General features: G+C 38.1%; 3 protein-coding genes across 3 annotated transcripts in view; 1 reads left to right on the top strand and 2 right to left on the bottom strand.

The window, feature by feature from the left end:
* Positions 1 to 838, bottom strand: part of spata5 (spermatogenesis associated 5) — a 117,712-nt gene extending 116,874 nt beyond the window's left edge. Inside the window, exon 1 of the mRNA XM_053323352.1 lies at positions 667 to 838. Coding sequence (XP_053179327.1) covers positions 667 to 838 — 172 coding nt within the window. The remainder of the gene's footprint in view (positions 1 to 666) is intronic.
* Positions 839 to 1,684: 846 nt separating this feature from the next.
* On the top strand, positions 1,685 to 12,266 carry nudt6 (nudix (nucleoside diphosphate linked moiety X)-type motif 6). Its single transcript, XM_053323348.1, has 5 exons — positions 1,685 to 1,940; positions 2,914 to 3,117; positions 7,905 to 7,960; positions 11,529 to 11,583; positions 11,879 to 12,266. Exons 1-5 carry the CDS (start codon positions 1,685 to 1,687, stop codon positions 12,259 to 12,261), a joined length of 954 nt encoding a protein of 317 aa, XP_053179323.1. The 3' UTR covers positions 12,262 to 12,266.
* Positions 12,267 to 13,365: 1,099 nt separating this feature from the next.
* On the bottom strand, positions 13,366 to 21,110 carry fgf2 (fibroblast growth factor 2). The gene is made up of 3 exons (XM_053323350.1): positions 20,894 to 21,110; positions 17,559 to 17,662; positions 13,366 to 13,812 (listed from the first exon to the last, which is right to left on the bottom strand). Exons 1-3 carry the CDS (start codon positions 21,069 to 21,071, stop codon positions 13,627 to 13,629), a joined length of 468 nt encoding a protein of 155 aa, XP_053179325.1. The 5' UTR covers positions 21,072 to 21,110; the 3' UTR covers positions 13,366 to 13,626.
* Between the last annotated feature and the right edge of the window lie 509 nt (positions 21,111 to 21,619).

Below are 21,619 nucleotides of genomic sequence, written 5' to 3'. Positions count from 1 at the left end.
TTTGATACATTTGGACGTTTTTGCAGTTTTCATAGTAAACAATCAAAAACATATGAATACTATGTTGTTTAAAGCCCTTATAGGTCCTGCGTAAAGCTCATATCACCACCTACAAAACTTTCTATGTATGATGATGATACATAATTCATGAAATGCAATAAAATGACAACTGTACAAACAAATTACACCTTCTATAACTACTGTATCTCATTTAATTCACACATTTTCAACAGGAATTATAACTACAAACTATTTAGTCATTCAACCCTGTATTAGTTTATCTGTGCACTACATGAATCTGATCTTATACATCAGGTTTATCAGGGGGGGAAATGATGATGTAGAGCTCTCCAAAACTCATGTATCAAATAAGATTCACTTGGCATTAGGCCTATAGGGTTAATAAATCAACTTTTCCATGAATGTCAAACAGCTTGAAATTTTAAATTAGACACCAAACAAGTGTCCAGTTCTTAATTGTAGGTTCCTGTGCACTGCTCTGATGCTCTGATCATCTCTCAGCATCACTTCAGCATCACTGAGCAACAACAAGCAGCAGATCATCCGCCTTCACACAAACTTCAGATTGGCTCATTTGCTGAACTGTATTATATAATACCGTCAAAGCCTGTCACAATAGTTTAGTTTATGTACTAAAATCTTTACCTTTCTCAATGAAATCAATGACAGTGAAGGAGTTGCAGTGTGAACTTCTGCAGCTTGCTCCTTCCTGGCCAGAGGTTTGCAGGTTGGAGTCATTGGATCCATCTTTCAGCACGAGTGAACTTTCTCCTTCATTTGTCTTCTTTGATTTGCTTTTATTCTTCTTGGAAGACATTTTAATAGTGAAAATCTTCCCCACGTGAAAGTGCAAACATGTGTAAACACGGAGATGTGCAGTAAACTTCCTGGTTAAAGTTTAGTCCCGCCTTCTTTTTACCGTAATACCTTGCAACTTTTGGTTCAGGTTTTATTGCTAATGCTGGTGACCTTTTTTGTATTGTTTACAGTATGAAAGGTTACATTTTAAAACAGTTTGAGTTGTTTTATAATAAAATAAAAATGAAATAAACGGTGCAAAATAAGAAAATATTAGCTATGAAACAGTGAACCCAGTGTGTCTTCAAGATACAATCATGCAGAATTACATTGAAAATCTTCTTATTTCTAGGTTTCCTTTATAATCAGCGAATATTAACACATAAATCGATATAATTGATTAATGCATACAAATCAATAAGGTGCCTTCTTGTATTCGGCATGCATCTAAAATGCAAAATTGCGTTTTCTACGTGTTTTTATAACGATTATTTGTGAATTGTCGTCTGCGATCGGACATCTTCAGCAAAGCGCAAAAATATCTTTGCAAAGTTAAAAATATTTGGGGCATTTACAAGGTTAAGAGGTGGTATATTTTACGCCGAATTTACCACCACACATTGCCTATTCATTTCTACCAAAAGTCAACATTGTCCAATAACCATTTAAGCATCATGTTGCTAAATTGACAGATTTGTGAATGAAGTTCGTTACGGTACATGCTCCAGCTATCTTGTCGGAGCATTACGGTATTTATGCAACTTTCAGGCCGGACGTTTGCGTAACCTCCCTGCACAAGCCGGTTGGAAACTGATCAAAGTCTGTTTTTAAAGGGTTTAAAGTGTTGTTTAAAGCAGCTGGTAACATGTCTGCTTCTGCCTTTGTGTACAAACTATTACCCCTGCTGAGAGGAAGGTGTTGCGGTAAGCTGCTGCTTTGTCCCGCACGCACAACCGTCCGTGCGTTTTCATGCACCGGGGATCGTTCCCAGCTGCACCGGGTGAAGGGGAGCGGAGCTTTAACGGGGAAAGTGGACCGATTCGGCGGAGTGACAGTGAACCTGGCTGACACCGGTTTACCAGAGGACATCTGTGAAAGTTCATTCAGTGGATTACTGAAAGGTTGGTTGTTATAATGTCTGCAGGATAAGACACAGAGTCTAAAATACAATGCAGTTCAGTCCTGTCAGTGTTGTGAAAACATCATGAACTGCAGTAAATCATTGACCCGCTTTACACTGACCATTAACCAGGCCAGCTCTTTCCATATAAAACACTACGACTCAAGCCAACTTATTTCTTATTAGAGTAGCACACATGCATGAAAGTATTGCATGCATGTTTTCTTGGTTTGATCACCCATTGCATGCCTTGTTGTAAAAGAGAGAGAGTGTTATGAAACAGCTCATATAATTTTCATAAACTTCTAAGCCATATTTTAACCATGGTGTGCTGCATGTGGAAGTGAATGTTTAATATTCAGCTTTGGACATTCATGCATGACTACACCAAACAAGTCTCTTCTTAAAGGTTGTGTTATGTATATGTTTAAAGGTGAGTGAAGAGTCCCTGATAGGTCATGAGTTCACCACTGAAATAATAAATTAATAAATAGAAGCATGTTTCTATATTGATTCCACCTCACAAATGAAATAGCCTATATTTACTTGTGCATTGCTCAAATTCAAAATGATGAAGAGAGTGTTTCTGTTTCAATTACGGCAGAAACGTACGATTATTTTCCTTATTGAATAATATGAAGATGAAGATTAGCAAATTGTTATAGTTAAGATGTTGGAAGTATAGAATATTTGGCATCTTTATTTGAGTTGTTGCAGGTCTTTACTGCCTGTAATAAAAACCTCTTTTAAAAAAAGCTGCATCTTTAATCTCAAGGCTGCTTCCACCAGAGTGTCTCTGTTGTTTGTCATCTTGCTGAAATTCACAATGTTCTCCTCACAATCACATTAAGCAGATATCTCATCTTCATTTTCTATATACTTCCTGTTTTTAGTGTATTCTTTTAACCAAGGAAATGGGTAAAGTGCATAATTAAATAAAGCTTGTGGATCCCTCTGATTTATGTTCTTTACAGATTCTTTGGTCCAGTGGAAAGCAGACGGGAGGGTCGCTGTGTGGCTTCGAGTCCCCATCTCATTGAGTCGGTGTGCTGCAGCCGCCTCCGCTCACGGCTTCACCTTCCACCACGCCAAAGATGACCACGCTGTCTTGTCTCTCTGGTTGGGAGAAGGGGAAAGCAGACTGCCGGGGTTTGCAACTCACCAAATTGGAGTAGCAGGTAGAAATCACAGATACAGTCAAGGGTGATGAAGTTAAAGTGGTCACGGTTGCCTGTAGTTATGTCTTTCCGAGATTTGATGTACTAATAACGGGAAGACACATGATAATATTTTGGCTGTCAGCACTCATATTAAGACTATTGTTTAGTGTTTATGTAGGTCCTGATAGTTGTTACCTTGACAACAAGTACTCTTTCTGGAGTTTAAATGAATGAAAATAGTATAATCAACCATATGCTTTCACTAACATGCATTTGAAATATTGCTACAGCATTAATCTCTACCTCCTTAACCCTTACATACTGTTCAGGGTCACATCACTATTAAACTAACCACACTACAATAAAATGAAAAACACTATGTGATATGCAAAATGTTAAATGGACCATTGATCAGGACACATAATGGGAAAATATCTGAATCCATTATCATATAAGTGAATATATCAACTGTACACATAACACTGACAAAGTATACATCATACAGTCTATATAGAGAACATCAGGACTGACACAGAGCAACAGAAGTATTCATTTGTAGTTATGTTTCAGGCCACTTAATGAATGAAAGTCCAATATTCACTAACGTTTTAGCTCTGGTTTTGTTCTCCAACAAGTCCAGAAGGAAATATTTGTGTCTTTAGCTGCTAATTACTCCAGTGTGTTCACCAGCTTGTCGCCCACTTTGTCTAAAGCACAGTAGAGTTGACTTTATCAGACCTTTTTTTCCACTGAAAACAGCTATAAAATGATGAATTAAAGCAGCTTTAACTAGAGATGAGTATATACAGCATACAAATTGCTTAGACTAGTGTTTAAACTGTTTGGTGGCATCAAACACTCTGATTTTGGTTGCTGACTACAGGCATTTATCCAGCTTACCCTCCACTGTAAAGACCTCAGGCTGTGATTGGCAGAGCAGCGTCTCATGTTACATTACTTTCCGAGCTGACCACAAGCTCCCGGGACTCACAAACCCAAATCGCTACTGATACGGGAGAAAAGTTTACATTAGCCCAGCAGTGACGAAAACTGGTGTCAAGCTGCGTCAGACAGAGCTGACATTCATTTCTTAACATGAATGAATCCTTCAGGTCTTGGAAGCTGCCACATTAACGTAAATCTGACAGAAGCTTCAGATGTGTTTTTTTAGTAGATGAAATTAAAGTCGATTCAGTTCCTACTTTTAAATCTTTTTTGAATAATTATTAAATAAAATTAAAATAATAAAATAAACAGGTAAAGCTACACGAGGTTATTGCACAAGAAAACATCAGCAATTGATTATCCTTTTCTTTTTTTTTCTTTTTCTTTTGTAAGGATTGTTTATCTATGATGCATTTTTCTACTTTGACCCATTTCACTTGCATAAACGGAAATTTACTCACCAGGATTGGGAATATGGAGAGAAGAGCAACAAAAGGAGGAGTTGCTGAGTTCTGCTATGTCTCTGATTGTCCACCAGAGGGCAGAGTGCAGTTTATACCTTTTTACCAAAGAGTGGATGCACTTGAAGCATGTCAGAACATGTCCAGAGCATCCTTCAGTGTGGAATGGGGTTCAAAAACTCCCAGTTTGTTGCCAGATTGCCCCCATCACAAACAATGATGAAACTAAGGTCAGGAATCTGAAATAGACAGCTGCTTAGATAAACAGATACTTGTGTGCTTGCTTTCCTTGGCTCTTTATTATTGTGACAAAGATGGTAAGAAACACAGACCACAAAGAAGCCTATTAGAGCGAAATCATCCAGTAAATGAGTTTCCAAATATATGTCTGATGACCTGAAGTGATTCTAAATATAAATGTAATCTCCACTTTAATCTAACCACTACATTCTAGTTTAGTTTACTTTCTGTTTTAAGGAGAATCCAGATGTTTCATAAATTGGCTCTTCTTGTTGTTTTCACCAAAACTGAGCATGATGCTGTAAATAACTCCATTGGAGATAAATGCTCTTATAGAAACAGATTTAGAGTGGTGTACAAAGGAGGGTACTCAGAAAACTCAGAAAGCTTTAAAACCATCCACTCTGAACCCAAATGTCATTGACTGTTCATCACTGAGCTTTAAAAGTTAACTTAACAGTATTTAAAATGATCTATCACATTACTGACGCGACTTCCAGATTCAATCTGCAAGTTGAATCAGATATGCGGCGCTGGTACGATGTACGCTGAGATTAGCCTCGTCAGACGTTAAGTGGAATGGACAAGAACAAACAAATCAAGAAGTCATGTTCTGTTATACTTTATTGCGAATCGATTTCCAGCAGCACAATTATGTTCACAATCAGTACCATGATGGAGATTATCATAATAACCTATTTCATAAGGAAATAGATTGGCCTTATTAAACTGAGTAGGTCCAGTTATTTGTCAATGTCATTATGTAAGTTTATAGTTGCTGCCAGTTACTTTCATTCAGTCTTTCACTGAAGGTACTAGAAGCTTTTTTTTAGTGCTACAGAAATCTTTGGTCTCTTGGTAGGATGTCAAGTGGGCCGGATCACACCCCTCGGCGGGCCGTATCTGGCCCACGGGCCGCATGTTTGACACCCCTGACCTACAACAATAAGATACAGGTTGTAAAGCACAGGAAATGTCATTTGTTTTCCATAGGTGAGCAGAATTTGAGAGCGGCAATAATACATGTAACAAAGTAATTGTTCTACATTGAAATACAGTGAAATCAGACTTAACTCACCCATTGATGTCAACACCTATCCTGCCAAACTGTCTTTGAGTATGACACTGAGATCCCATCCGCTTTACCTGACCTCTGACCTCTGACCTCTCAGGAAAGAGAAGAGCTGTGAGTGATTACAAGAAACTACAACCTCCATATTTATGTCAGTAAAATATCACACACTATTATGAGTGCTATTATTATATAGATGGTATTCTGATGGTGGACAAGTGTCTAATATATCCTGTTTCCACCCAGCTAAAGGCTGAGTCAGCACAGTCTTAACAAGGAGGTGAAGAAAATAAGAAAATACATTTTGGCTGATATACACACAAATTAACGTCATTATTGTGATTCACAAGGAGTGTTTCATGATTTGATGCATCATCTAGTTATTTATGGAACTGTTTAATATGTTTATTTAGGACCACATTTTTATATAAATCTAATTATTTTTTTAAACTGAAAAGTAGTAGCATAGCATACATGAAATATGAGGTAAGAGGAGACACTGAAGTATTTTTTTTTTTTTTTTTATGACTCGGATGCCAACTGTAATCCAAAGCAGTTAACACTTGTTCATTACAAAACTCTCGGTTTGATGATTGCTTCTGGGCTTTTGTCTCAAAACTCGTATTCCTTTTTTTTCCCCCTGCTCCTTTTTGAGCATTCAGTTTCCTGGACTGGAGGCTACATAATGATAGCCTCCCTTAGCAGCAACCAGTCCGCCTCCTGTGAAACGCCATATGGCACAGGGATCGGGGATGACATCAATTTCCACTTGGAAGTCCAAGTCAGGCCTTTAAGACGACCCATCCCTCTTTACACATCTGTGACATTCATTTAAGGAGGCCGGTACTGGTCGGTCAGACGTACTGTAGCACCGGAAAAGAAAGTGGTCCGTTTTCCCCTCCACCTCCACCTCCTCCACTTCCCCCTCCTCCTCCTCAGTCTGAGCTGTCAACAGCAGCACATAGCAGCCTCTCTTAGTCACTACCTGCTGAAAAAAAAAAAGCTAAAACAGAGGAGTAAAAAATGTTAAATGCTACAGTGGGATATCTGCATCATTTAGAAGTACAGCTGAGTCACTTCTACTTTGTTTGAACTCCGGAAAGTTAAGAATGTTGCCTTTCTCCATCAAATGTTTTGTTTTAACCCCATAGTTCAGATTTTTTGGGAAAAGTAATACGTTTATTTATCCTAAACATATTGTTGACGTAAAGGTTAAGATAGATTGAGGGTTAGGGTTAGGTTTGATAGGTTGCCATGAAAAAACACAGATAACCATGGTCCCTCAAAAGATCAATCCTGAGGATGCTGATGATCCTCTAACTTTTCCTTCAGCATGATGTGGACATTTGTGGTTAGACGGTCATGAAATTTGGTTTAAACCTTCATGTCCATCACAAAATCATGGTCCCCCTCCTGAATGGTTGATATGAAACATTATAGAGGTGTTGTCTATTGAAATGAGCTCATGCTTGCCCCTTGAGAACGAGCAAGAAGTCCTGCAGCAATGTTGCCGGCTTGAAACTGAGAGTTTGAAGCTCTTGCCAACATTACAACATTCCCATCCTCACCCGAATCCCAGGCAAACACCTTAGTGGTGGGTGGGTGTTGTGTAGCCCACACCAAAACTGCTCTATTTCAGCTCGTAAAGCCTCCATCTCCTGGCAACAGAGCTTTCACCTTCATCTTTTTAAGTTTTGGATTAGTCAACTGCACTCTTCATGAGGCATCTGAGCTTCTATAAGTGAGATTTAACAGGCCTTCCTCTCTTACTAACAGTAGCAATATGCTGCAGTTAATTTGTAAAGACAAGTGACCCACACCCAGACACTTGGGCCACAACTCATGGCTCTCTCCTTAACCTGAAGTCGAGCTGCACAAGAGGCAAATGCCAGCATTGTTTAAATCCAGAAAAGTCAGGAGTCAGACTAGGAAACCTGAGCGAGAACTGTGACTAAGACACAGGATGTGAATCAGTGAAATGTAATTGTAAAATATGGATTTATGTTTTATTTTTTATATATATTTTGGCAGTCTAAGAGACAATATTTGACACAATTGAATGATTTTTTGTTGTTGTTGTCATACAGGTGCAGTTGTTGATGAGTCCAATGGAAAAGTTCTTGTCGTCCAAGACAGAAACAAGGTATTATTTTTATTTTTCACAAAATATAGTTCTGTTACTCACATTGAACATAATGTACATTTGCAATCACTCAAAGATCAGTTCTGTATCATTCCAGCCCCACATATTAGGGTTGGGTGATATGATGAGACAGTAGAAATCTAGACGATAACTAGAAATAGGATGAATTAAAGTTGCATTATTGTTATTTTATACCAGGCCTGAACATTTTTCTTTGTTTTGCCTATTCTCAAGTGTAAAACTTAACTACTGCATTGTCTCACTATTATTTAATTCAATTTGAATTCTGTATGAAATTTAATGATACATTTCTGATTGAATGCATTAATTGGAAAACTGTAAACATAATGCAGTGATTACTCACACACATTTCTTAAATAGAAAAATGGAAATAGTTTGGTGTGTAGAAAGTAGTCTTGGCAGAGAAGTCATTAACTCATGAAACTGAGCCAAAAAGTGAAAGTTGGACACTTATCTTTGCATCGACAGTCAAAACAAAATACTATTAAAACATTGCGATTAGTTTTGTTTGTTTAGTGAGTTGTATATTGCTTCTGTTTATCCAAAAGTGGGTGGAAATCACACTTAACTTAGCTCCACACAACGTTAGTTGACCTCAAGCAAACACGGTGTTTACATGGGCTGAATGCACTCAAACAATTTTGTCTGTGTGTGTCTGTCAGCTCTCACAGAGTCTCACAGAGCCCTGCTGTAGTGCTCGAGTTGTTATGAGGTTGACTTACAACAGGCCTCTTTTAAAAACATTTTTATAGAGATCTGTTTGCATTCTCACCGGGCCAAAATGAGATTTCCACCGATTTTAAGAAGTGATTGCACAATGACACCAATTTGGAAACTAATCATGTTTTTAGAGGTGTCAGTTCACTCAATTTGAATTAAATGAGGCGGTAAGTAAAAGTCCTTTCACACATATTCTCTAAACTAAGCTGAATGAACTGTCCAAACCTTTAACTGCACCACAAAACACCTGCAGAGGGTTGGTGTTCATTAAAGTAGGAACCACAGGGTGCTTACGATGTGACAGCACTTCCTATTAAATTATATTTTCACAAGAAATATTTTGTAAGACATCATCTGACACCTCTCTATCTGTGGAACTGAAGATAAAAAATAGTAGCACTGAAATGATGAGTGGATTTGATTTGGCAATAGAACAATAATGAAATGGCTAAAATGTAGATATATAATTTTCCATTTCATTTAAATTTAAGGATCTGCTGCTTTTATGTTCAATCAAAAAATGAATATGTTTAGATTTATCTTTGGTCGGTGATCTAACACAACAATCAATTTGGAGAAATTGATTGATCATAATGAAAAGAATCCTCATTTTCAGCCTTGTGTACCATGAGTCTGGCAAGTCAAAAGAAAAGAAATATCTCTGCCTCATTAACACACCAGAGTATTAAGATATTGATATAATGTGTATTATTATTATTATAACAGCATTGCAGTAATATATCCCAACACTACCTTAATGTCTCTTAAAGTGTTGTTATTCCTAGATTTAAAAAGTAATTCTTCTCACTCTCCTTTAGTGCTATCCAGTCATGCAGATATCTGCCTGAGGTTACCACAGACAAAATGATATTTACCACATTCTTATTATAGTGGAGGCAGAAAGAATCTGAGGAATCTGAAAAGCTGGTATATTGAAATCCACAGCTGGGGGACAAGAGGATTTTTTGTTTCATTTGGGTGAACCAACTTTTTACCAGTAGTGTTTTTCCCATAACATTTATACCATGTAGCTCTTTATTATTTGAAATCATTTAAAGGGGACATATTAATGTTTTTTTTGGTTTTCTTTCCTTTTTACACTGTTAAGATGTTGGATGCTTTGAATACTGCTGTTGATATTACTGATATCTGATTGTTCATGTATGCCCATGATGAACAGAAGTCCATTGGTAGACTTTGTTTGTCTTAAGATGGTCTGTGTGTTGTTGATGTTGTCCACTCACATATTTCAGATCAGATTTGGGCTTGTGTGATGTCAAGGACCCCTAAGTCAAAAAGCCTTAATTAGACATGTTTCACTTAGAGGCTGAACTGATGGGCTGCACAAGAGCCAGTATAAGATAAAGATTTATTTTTTTTTGGTCACTGTAAATCATGCAAAGAAATAACAGTAGAGCCCCCGAATATAAATATAGACCTTGAAATGTGTGTGATATGTCTCCTTTAATTCCTAATCAGTGTCAGTAAATTTGCAACAATCCCTCAAATGTCCAGGATCATGTTTCTTCCGTCACTCGGCAAGTTCCTGCAGAAGTACTGCAGACTAAGAGAGACCACATGGCAGGGGTTACTGTAAAATTTAGATCACATGACAAGTACAGTTCACACTATAATTCACTGAATCATAAGTGGGCCTGAAAGCTGGCCTGTCGTTGCACACATGACATGTATCCCAGCCAGGGAGAGTTTATAATCTATCTTGATGGCTTTTGAGGGAAACAGTTAATGGCCTGGAAGTGCGTGGAAGTTTTTTATCTCTTCCTTTCCTCCTCCTTCTCCTCCTCCTCCTCCTACCTCCTACTCCTCCTCCTCTCCATCGAGCTGTTTACTGGAAATGGGCTTTATAACAGTCTGGCCCTTGGCAACAGAGAGTCTGTGGCAGACCGAGCTAGTTCAGAGCTCACAAAGGGTTACGAACTTCCTGAAAAGAAACCAGGACATAATCGTTCTCACATCGGTATGGAAGACAATTTCATCCATTGGGGGGCTAAATGATGTAATGGGATTAAAACAATTGCCAATAACATTTACACATCATTTCCCAGCAGATGTTTTAGTATGAAGAGTCTGGGTATGGCAGGCATCCTTCCAGCTAAATCTTTGGGATTATTATTTTCACATTCAGACCTGACAGCTCCTGTGGGGATGAGATGTTTTAGTTGGAAAAAAACCACACTGATTACACTTACACAAAATCTCTTTATTTTTTCCTACCAGCACATCTGAAACAGCTCCAAAAATATTTTGTTGACAATACATGAAAATAGATGCCGTAGTGCATTTTGTCCTCTGCAAAATGAGGAAAAATCTGAAGATGTAATAGCTTTTCTGAAAACAAGCGCTGCATACAAAATTCTTTAAAGTAACTACAAAAATATATATATACAACACTGACATCATAATTTAACCAGCAGCATACTGTTATTAAATATCAAGGATAAGTGGTGAAAAAGTTTTTGGAAGACACACTTCACCGCATCAAACGTCTCAAGAGGCAATGAATATAAAACATAAAATGAAAGGATGCTCAGATCAGAGCACTACACATCTCTCTGACTGTATAATCATTAGTTCAGATACATAAGAAGATCCCTTTGAACATATTATACTATTATATTTTACTGCTAACATTTCGTTAAAGAAAAGACAAAAAAAACAAAAAAACAATACTGCCTTAAGAAATCCCCACTGATTACTGACTTTAAACACTTGCAGTGTATAAGTTTATATTACCCTCTGGTACATTTACAGCAGTGCCATCTGTCACAATTGATGTTAATTTTTTAACTTTTCTCTTTAATTTCAGACAAAGAATGCTTGGAAGTTCCCAGGTGGTTTGTCTGATCCAGGAGAAAATATTGGTGAGTGTCACGCTCAACAGAGCAAAAGAAACTAATACAGTACATCTAGCTAAATCCTTTGATTTAAGTATTATGTTTAAAGATGATACATATACATTCATTTGAACTGTACAAAATAAAGGTACACGATATTATGCAAAAGACCTATTATCTGTTCCTCCTAATTCACCTTTAATATTTTAAAAGCAGCTTTAATATTATATACATGACCCACCCCAAAAAAGCAGCGTTAGATGTTTACAAAAAAATATATGTATTTTCCCTTTTTCCCCACAATTGTACGTCTCACTCCCAGGTGCCACTGCAGTTCGTGAAGTTTTTGAGGAAACTGGCGTTCGCTCTGAGTTCAGATCTCTGCTCAGTATCCGACAGCAGCACAACCATCCCGGCGCCTTCGGCATGTCGGACATGTACATCATCTGCCGACTCAGCCCAATCACCTACGACATCAACTTCTGCACTCAGGAGTGTCTGCGCTGCGAGTGGCTGGACCTCACCGAGTTGGCCAAGACCAACGAAACTACGCCCATCACCTCTCGTGTAGCCAGGGTTCTGCTTCACGGCCTCAGGCAGGGTTTTGACAAAATAGACCTCACCATGGAGGAGCTCCCTGCTGTCTATTCTGGGATGTTTTACCAGTTATACCACAGGCAGCTTCCTCCAACACTAAAATCTTAACAAGCTATGAACCTGATGGAGTTAGCGTATCCTGGATAGCTATGCTGACATATTGCTGTCAGCACTTCCCATATTTAAAGTGTATTTATGACTGGAATTATATTTGCAGTGTGTTTCGCACACTAACTGTTACTGTTGAAGAAAAATAATGCAATAGATGAAGCCTACAGAACATTCACTTTGTGGTTTTTAAAGAACAGCCACTACAGTACCTGCAAGACTGCAGAGTTTTATACAGTTTATCTTTCTTTGGCAGCCATGTTGGAAATCCACAGCTGTGAATAGTGGATGTGAGCAGCTAATTCAATTTTTAAAGGTACTACTCTGAATTTTTCTGTATGTTTGGTTGGGAACAAATCATTTCACAATCTGTGTTGACTTCAGCTAATTTCTACTTGTTAACCATCATTGTCAGTGGACCATCTATTAGCAGAAGCTAACGCTAGTGCCTAGTAGTTGTCATATTAATATTAGCTGCCCTGCTAAATTAGCCTATGAGCCAATCATCTTTTTATTTCAGTTAACAGCCTGTCTGTCATTGATCATTGATTGATTGATCATTGATCATTCACCACATGCTGTATTTCATACGTTCTGTTCCAGTGCGATGGGAGGTTGGACTGTTTGCACAAATCTGAAATTAAACAAGTGCAAAAGGAACTCGCAAGTTCATCAGAAAACATAGACAAGCTCAGGAAACCTATTAAGTTTCCATTAAGTGTGTTGAGATAGTATAGTTAGTGCTTAGGTTTTTATTTTAGTGTAATAGGCATGCTTATTGTTTTTATTTTTATTAGTATTATTAATACTGTAGTAGATTATCAAGTACAAAACTTGGTGATTTACCTCTATCTTCAAGTTTCAGTAACTTATAATTTGAAGGCACTTTATAAACGCTAACTTTATACAAAACATATTGAAACAAAATGCCTCTATCCTGCAGTTACACTCAGACTGCAGCTTACACGGTCATAAACTGAGCAGACTTGTGACCACAAGGTAACTGCTTCATCCCTCGGAGGGAAGATTTTAGTGTTGCTAAAATAAACAGATAATGCTATGCTGCCATACTGTTGGGTGCACTTGAGCAAGGCACCTGGCTCTATTTGCTCGAGTGTAGCTGTTAGCTGGTCCTCAGTAAAAGCCTGGTCTTACTGGGAAGCAGCAAGGTGTGAATGTGTGCCTCTGTTTGAAAGGAAAGCTGAATAAGAGCACTTCAGGATAAAAAAAACTGTCAGAATAAAAACAGTCAGAAAGCATCACAGCTATTTTGGGCAATGTTGATGTAACACTTTGTCTCCATTGCCGTCACATCATCTTTGTCGTTGCCACTAAGACGTTAACGCTTCTTCTGCCGATCCCAGATTAGGACTTGGCAGACATTGGAAGAAAGAGAATGGCCTTCTGACCCGGTCCTGTTTTGTTTCCGGACTTGTACTGGCCGGTCCGCTTCAGTGCCACGTACATGTTGGGGTACTTCCTGGAGCGGTAGGTGTTGTAGTTGTTGCTCTCAAGCCGCTCTAAGAAGTAGCATTCATCTGTTGCTCGTCTCTGGAGAGAAAGGTACAGAGGAATAACCAATAAGTAAAGAGTAACTTGAGGAAGAAAACTGTGAAACTAGTCAGTAAAATGATGTCAGAACTCCTGTACTGTTAATACAGTTCAACAAAGGGAAGCTGCTGTTAGGGCATTTCATCTATACGTCTTATATTAATTTCATTTCAGTATTTGTTTTTCAAAAATGCTAATAATCTTCTCAGCTCACTTTTAATAATTCCCCTAAACCAAAATCTCATCTCAACATTATCATTTCTGTATAATATCAACCGGAAGGGAATCTGGTAACTTGCAGTGGCACTTAAATTAAAGTTATTTTGCATGAATGATTGAATTTGTTTGATATATTGTACGATATGTTGTCAAATGTGGAGAAAATGTGTAATGTTCATACTTCATGACATTAAATGAACACATGAACCATCTCAGATCTGAATGTAATCGTTGTTATAACTATGTTTAAAAAGTGTTTTTCCTTAGCAATATTTTTTAAAGAAGCTGAACTAACATCAAACATGAATCACAACGATAATTGAAGACAAGTTTATGGAGTATAGGGAGGTTTAAAGAGAGCACAATGTGATGTTATTTGATTCTTCTTTCGCCATTTTATTGACTTATCTGTTTTTATTAGTTACCCTCTCCTCCCGCTTAAAATTTTCCTTGGTAGAATAAACGGAGAGAGCATTAGTTACAGAACGTCTGGCCAAAAACTTGTCGCCTCGCTGGGCGTCAACTACCCTGTCCAACAAGAGGCTTTTGTTTCTTTTTTTAGTTGACCGTGACCTCGCAAGAATGGAGCTATTAAATAGTATTTCAGTTGCAACAACCACAGAATGACACTACAATTACAATTCATTATTATAAACAGTAGCTCCCCAGTTGGTCCATATTAGTCCTTCTTTAAAGATAACAGCAGTCCAGGTGTTCATATGTGTGATCTATGATAGTTAATAACTGAATCAATGGTGACCCAAGCTAGTACTTAATACTGACATGCAAAGAAGTCCAGTTACTTTTTGCATCTGGTCTTTGATTTTTTTCTCTTTTTTAATATTTCAAATAAGTTCATTTCAAATTTATATAAACATTTATTCAAGCATTACATTTTAGTTTTTTGAGGCACAAAAAATACAGTTTTAAAATGAACCCACCATGTCAAACATTTATCAGCCAGACAATTATTAAAATAAATTGTGCCAAAGATCAGTCAGCTAAATTAGAGGGGGAAATGTTTGAATACTTTCATAATTGGCTTCCTTTTCATCATTTTGATCATTCATTTCATCATATTAAAACAGATCCTCATCTCAGTTAAAACACTGACTATACTTCCTTGTCACATCAAATGGGGAAGATAAAAGAATGAATGAGCAGCTTGTGGATGTTAATGATTTTCTGGGCAGAGTCAAAGCAGAACCGAGCGACGCATTGGGTGGCAGCTCGCTGCTGTTGCTTCTCATTAGGAGGGAACGCTCTTTGCCAATGACAAAGTGTGGACACCCCTTAAAAACCACCAAACCACATCAGTCACCACACTTCACGCTTCCACTACTGCTGTGAGCAACAACACTGTGGCTATATAAGACAGTCGTGCCAAACTACTTTTGGCTACTTTGTCATTAACATTAAGAAAACTGTTTCAGATTGTTTTAGTGACAATAAAAGGGACATCAAGATATAATTTAAATGCAGCAAACTGGTCACAGCATGTGTTGTGCCAGATTATGTCTTGAATTTGTTTACACTATGAAAATGTCACTCAGATGTGACATTTTCTACCTCACATGCGAAACATCTGATCATCAAACAACCGTTTGATGATCCGCAGTTTGTTGTCCCTCTGTTGGCTGATCAGTAAAATCGCTCTAAAACTTCTGAAAAAATAAAAACAAACAAACAAATTGTAATCTCTTCATGCAGACACCAAGTGCATTCGCTAACTTTTTAGAGCTGCAAACTTGAGCAGAAGTCTGGACTCTAATAACTTGTCTTTATTGAAAGTTAAGTAAGGAAGATGTGTTTTTCTTCACCTTTATCCCTTTACTGATGAGTTTCTATCTCCTCTTGCTAAAAATATAGAAATTTTAAGTCTCTGTATTAGGGCCCTGCCAAATGCCGATATTGGATTTTTGGGGCCAATCCTTATACTGATATTAGGGAATAAACGTTGTTACCAAACACTTGTGAAGAAGATATGTAATGGAGGCTGTGATACACTTAATTTCTATAAAAATTACATCAGTGCTCTGAAACAATAAACTCAATACATATATATGAAACTTGATTTAAGAAAAAATGATTAAATAGAAAAAAACGCTGCCCTTATATTTTAAAAATAAATATTGGCACATATGGGACGGTATAAACACAGATACTGATATATCTGTGATAGGCCAATATCAGCCAATAATATCAGTTGACCAAAGTATCGGTCGGGCTAAACTCTCTCTAATTTTGCTGCTATCAAAGCTCCTCTTTTTAACCAAATTTCACAAAAGCAAATCTAATTGTTAGTTCCTTAAAGTAAACATTTGTTGGATGCAGCTCTTAAAACATTTATGTGATTCTTTCATTTTCTTTCATACCAACTATGACACTCCACCTCCTCCATCACCACTGTCAGGTTGTCTGCAGAGATTCAATAAAATCACTATAAAAGCCTGCGAATACTTGAGGCCCCAAGAATTCAGCTGCTGGCTAATTTCCACCAATAGGCCTCTACTTACTTAAGCGGAAATGGAAACAGAGCTTATTGTAGTTGATTCCACAGCCAACAGCCAAATAAGCTTCACCTTCTCACATGCAGTATTTGTTTCTATGCTCGACTGTATTGTTATGTGGTACAAAACCAAGCCCCATGTCATATAAAACAATGTAATTTGGATTTGAGTGCTCAAACCCAAACTTTTCCGCCTTGCCTTAATGAGACTCATCATCTTGTTGCTCACAGCGGCTTGGCTAATGCAACGTTAATGCAGCGGACAAGACTCGAGAGCGAAAAGTAAAACAACGCGGTCAAACTGATCAATTGGGTGACCAAACAGGAGAAGTGTAGACACAAAATTGTTGTCACTAACTTATGGAAAGCATGAGAACCATTCAAGAAATCGAACCTGTGACTATGTAATACAGTCTCTCTGAATCACATTTTGTTGTGGTAAACCTTTTTTTAGGCTGGAGAACAACAGTGGGGCCGCCCCTATAAACATACATGACTGAATGATGGAGTGATGAAGTTACCACCATTGTAATGATTCATCACTTCATCACTCGGCCCGGGCCACGTGTCCCCACTTCCTGTATTCGTCACGTCAAATTAAAAACCCTGTGTTGTTTCATACGCAGTTCAGTCATGTACTTGGTTTTGACCTCGTCTTGTAATCTTCAGTGCTGCCAGAAAGGCCGTCAGCCTAATTATCCTGGTTCACTTGGGGAGGATTTTCTTGTAGGGTGACTGATAAATATTTGGTTTCCAAAACAGAGCAGCCTAAATGTTGCTTGTGACAATAACAGCACTGGTGTCAAATTGCTTTTCAGCCAACCAGAAAGCATTAACTGCTGGTGTTTAATAAAGATTTGTGATAAGGGTAGTCACTAGAAAAAGGTCTTTGAACACTTTTAGGAAATGGCATTTGATCATTTCATGTCACAGTATTTACAGTAATTTCTAAATTCTACATAAGAGAGAAGATAATGTGACTTTCATTAATCGAGAGATGATAATCAGACCCACTCACCGCTCCAAACAGTCGTCCGTCTCTGTTCATCGCCAGATAGCGGTTAGCGCTAACCCCTTTGATAACCACCTCCCCCACTGAGGTCGCCTGCAGTTGAAGCTTTACTGAAGAAAAAGACAAAAGTTTGTTTAGACAAAATGAGCCAAGACAGAAATCATTTGTAGTTTGAGCATGTAATGTTTAATCCAAAGGAAAAATGCTATGTTTAAGGGATATGTTTATTATATATATATATATATATATATATATATATATATATATATATATATATATATGGGGCTTGAGCATATTACACAATGCATCCCTACAACAACTCACACTGAAACTGAAAATGCTTTAGAAGTGAATGTACAATATCTACGTGTTGATATGGAACAGATGGTCAGCAACTCAACATTACAATATGAAATCATTACTTCTATTATTTTGAGACATCGCAGTAATGACTCAGACCATCATAGCCAGACTGCAACCTACTGCTGCTATCCTCTGCAGAGTATTTTATATTGTGTGCCACTGAGAGCATTTTGGGGGGAAATTTGGATCACTATGACAAAAAAAAAGAGAGAAAGTGTTCGTCCAGAGAAAACAGTGCAAACTTTTCCAGAGATAATTACAAGTTGATGCTAAAAGTTACATGAATCAATTTTAGGCCACTAGGTTAACATGCTGGAACACATTTGTGGTTGTTTTTCACACCACATGAAGAAGTTAAGCCCAATATACACTCTCATGTTAGATCTGGTTTGATGTGCACCAACTACTCGGGAACATACTGTATCTGGCTCATTATTCCATAAATGTTTCACTTCCTTCACCTAACAGCCGCTAATTGTGTCTCCTGTTTGGTGCTGCGTAGGTCATGTGCAGTGGGCAAACAGCTGGACACAACATGGATGAAAGCCATGATAATGAACCATGCGGTAAAAACAACAAGAATGAGCTAAAAGACTAAGCTCCATAAAGTTGGAGAGTTATTGATAAAAAATAATGTGATTTCAGCACTGCAAGTGTCCCCATTCACAAAAAAAGGACAATGTGAATGCAGATACAAGTGTTATAAATAACATGATTAAATGTCCTTTAATGCAGCTTTTAAATGTGCTTACAGCTGGTTATTTATGGGTTTTTATTTTTCCAAGAAAATAGAAAATTACGAATGTATCTGTTCATCTTTGTCCATAAGTCCAAATTTCATTTTATTTTATATAACAAAGATGTTTTGGTGCTAATTGTAAGAAGGCCTAATTTAGTTTTAGTAGGATCACTGTTGCACCATCAATGTCGTCTTGGAGCAGGAAACATAACTTTTTGGTTGCAGGCAGACATGAAATCCTGGTTAAAATTAAAATAAAGGAAAAAAATGATGCGCTGCAATATGCTGAATCCTGATATTTGTTTAGCCAGAAAAACATCACTTCCCAGCAAGAGAATAGTTGGCTGCTTCTTTTTTGTTGTGGTTTTCCTCCATGTTTTGGCTAAGAGTGGCTGATACTTATTTGCAGTAAATGAATCAAATACAAATTACGCTAACAAGCTAACCCACATTAGCCACTACACAGTAGCAGTGAAATACAGTGTAGCTGACAGCAGGCTAAATAGACAGTACCTGTTTGGCTTTCTGACAACCTACACACACATCAAAAATCATCCTCATATTTCTCTTTTTGCAGAGACAGTGCTGCTTGCCAACAGAGCATACTTTGCACGAGGCCAAACCAACAAAAAGGAAGCAGGGGCCCTGTACAGTAAATTGAGGGATCTGTCCACAATTAATCCACATTAAAACTTCAGATAGAGACACATCTGACTGCACTTAAGCTGCTGCCTGGATGATTTGTGTCACAGATCAAAGAGGTGTTCCTCATTGAAAAAAAAAGTACAATTGGTCTGAGTGTGCTGTGTGTGTTCGATGTTTACTGGGCATATTATGTCCCACAGCTGTTGTGACTACAGAGAAACTTTTGCTCAGTTCCTCTTGTCTCTGTATAGTGTCGTCCAGGGTTCCTATCTGTGATTGTCTAATGTAACAACAAATTGTGGTAATGTTCATTGGTAATATTGACCTCAGAAAATATTAGATAGGAAGGTAAGTTACAAAGAACCCAAATGTGATGGAAAATTTTTGTAAAAAAAAACCCTACTTAATGATCCTTGGGTAACAGTTCCCATTTCTAACTGGCAGGTATGTTACACTGGCAGGTCTATCACAGCCTTAACAAAAGAACCATTGATGAAGCAAAGTTCAGATCACAGAAGCTGTACGAAACTATAATGGTAAAAAGCCACTGATTAAAACTGATTCTAGTTATATGACTCATTATGACTGTATACCTCTCTTAACCTACTTCCTCTTTGATATCCCAAATAAAACTTTTTTTTTTTTTAATGCAAACTAAAAACAAAACTTGCTCACATCCTCCCAATAAACCCACTGTCCTGGTTTATTTCACAAATGAGTCTGACTAAATGTAATTGATGGGTAATTCCCGTTGTTTCCTTTAACCCGGGACCACATCAGGCATTAGTTTGGGCACACCTGTTTGAAATGTCACACTATATGTTGGGCAAGATACAGCTTTACTCTTCTTCAGGAAAAACCCAATTTCATGACACACAAACACCTCACTACTTACTGATGCAACTTAGGAAACCTAGAAGAAATTACTGATACAGAGACAAGGGGTGTTAGAGTTGTCCAAACCAAACAAGCATGTTAACTTTTTAATTGTATTTAAATCTAAGCATATGAAAAAATCTTAAAACTTATCATTCCTTATTAGGCATTGACCACTGCTGCAGAATAATTAAAGAATTAAATAAATAATGAATTAGATTTTCTTACATAATGTGTAGATATGTAAGTGGCATACTGTCATTTACCTCAAATACTGACAAGGTCCTTCTAAATCAGGAATTCACTAATACTGGCTTTTAACTCCATGTTGTGCTGTCTTGTGTGACGTAAACCACACAGTGAACAGTGTGAATGGCTGTGACTCAGCATGGTGATCAACAACATTTTCTAAAAACATCACGCATATTCCATCAAAGTTCCCATTGATTAAGATTCTTTTTTTTTTTTTCTAAAACCAGACTTATTACACTTTCCATAAGAAGGCCTACACACATTTTGGTCATAGTGTTTACTAGTGGAGAATAGACCTCAGTGAGCTGGAAAATTCACATCGTTCCTCCATGATTTTTTTTTTTTTTGCTTCACTTTTACTTCCCTGTTGCATATTAAAAAGAATATAAAGAAGCTTTGTGTGAGCTCTGTGCAAAGGAAGAAGAAGGAGAAGAAGAAGAAGAAGAAGGGGACTAGAAGAACTTACTGTGGGGGTCGTTCTTCTCCCGGATTCCATCCACTCCCCCGTCAGACTTTATCCTCAAGAAGAAGCCCCCGTTCTTACAGTACAGCCTTTTGGGATCCTTGAAGCTCCCGGGAGGAAAGCTACCGCTGCCGCCGTCTTCAGGTGTGGAGGGAAGTGTTGTGATTTCTCCCGTGGCCATCTCCTCCTCTTTCCCTGCTTCCCGGCGACTGCTTCGTCTCCTTCTTGAGCAGTGCAGGAGCCCCACCGTGGCCTCCCACCTCCCACTAACTGGTGCCTGTTCCCTCCTCCCCTCCTCCACAGAGCTTTTACACAAACTGATTCTACTTAACCTCAGAGGTCAGTTTGCTTGAACACCCCCCTTTCAGGGCAGCAAGTGCCCTTTGAGAATGATCTAAAGCAGAGGATCTCCTGGGTCAGCTTCGACCTAGCAGCAAACGTCTAAATCTAACATTTGTAGCTGCTCGTCTGCCGTTTGTAGAGCTGGCAGCTGCTTTGCCAGCAAACTTTGAGCACACTGGTCGGGGGATGCATGCGGATTCCCCCTCTCTTCCACTCTGCTTGCAACGAAAGTGTTTAAATCAGGGCAGCTGGCTTAGATCTGTGTGGAAGGCTTTCCCCTTTGGGCCTCAGTTCGCATGCGCCCTAAGAACACCATCACACACACACACACACATGCTCACGCCCACTAATGCTCAGTGTTTTAACCAACCAAGCAAGCAGACGTCG

Source organism: Scomber japonicus, chromosome 8, assembly GCF_027409825.1.
Source record: "Scomber japonicus isolate fScoJap1 chromosome 8, fScoJap1.pri, whole genome shotgun sequence".
Taxonomy (NCBI): Eukaryota; Metazoa; Chordata; class Actinopteri; order Scombriformes; family Scombridae; genus Scomber; species Scomber japonicus.
The sequence above is the reverse complement of the archived record's forward strand: the minus strand, read 5'-3'. Positions and strand labels throughout refer to the sequence as shown.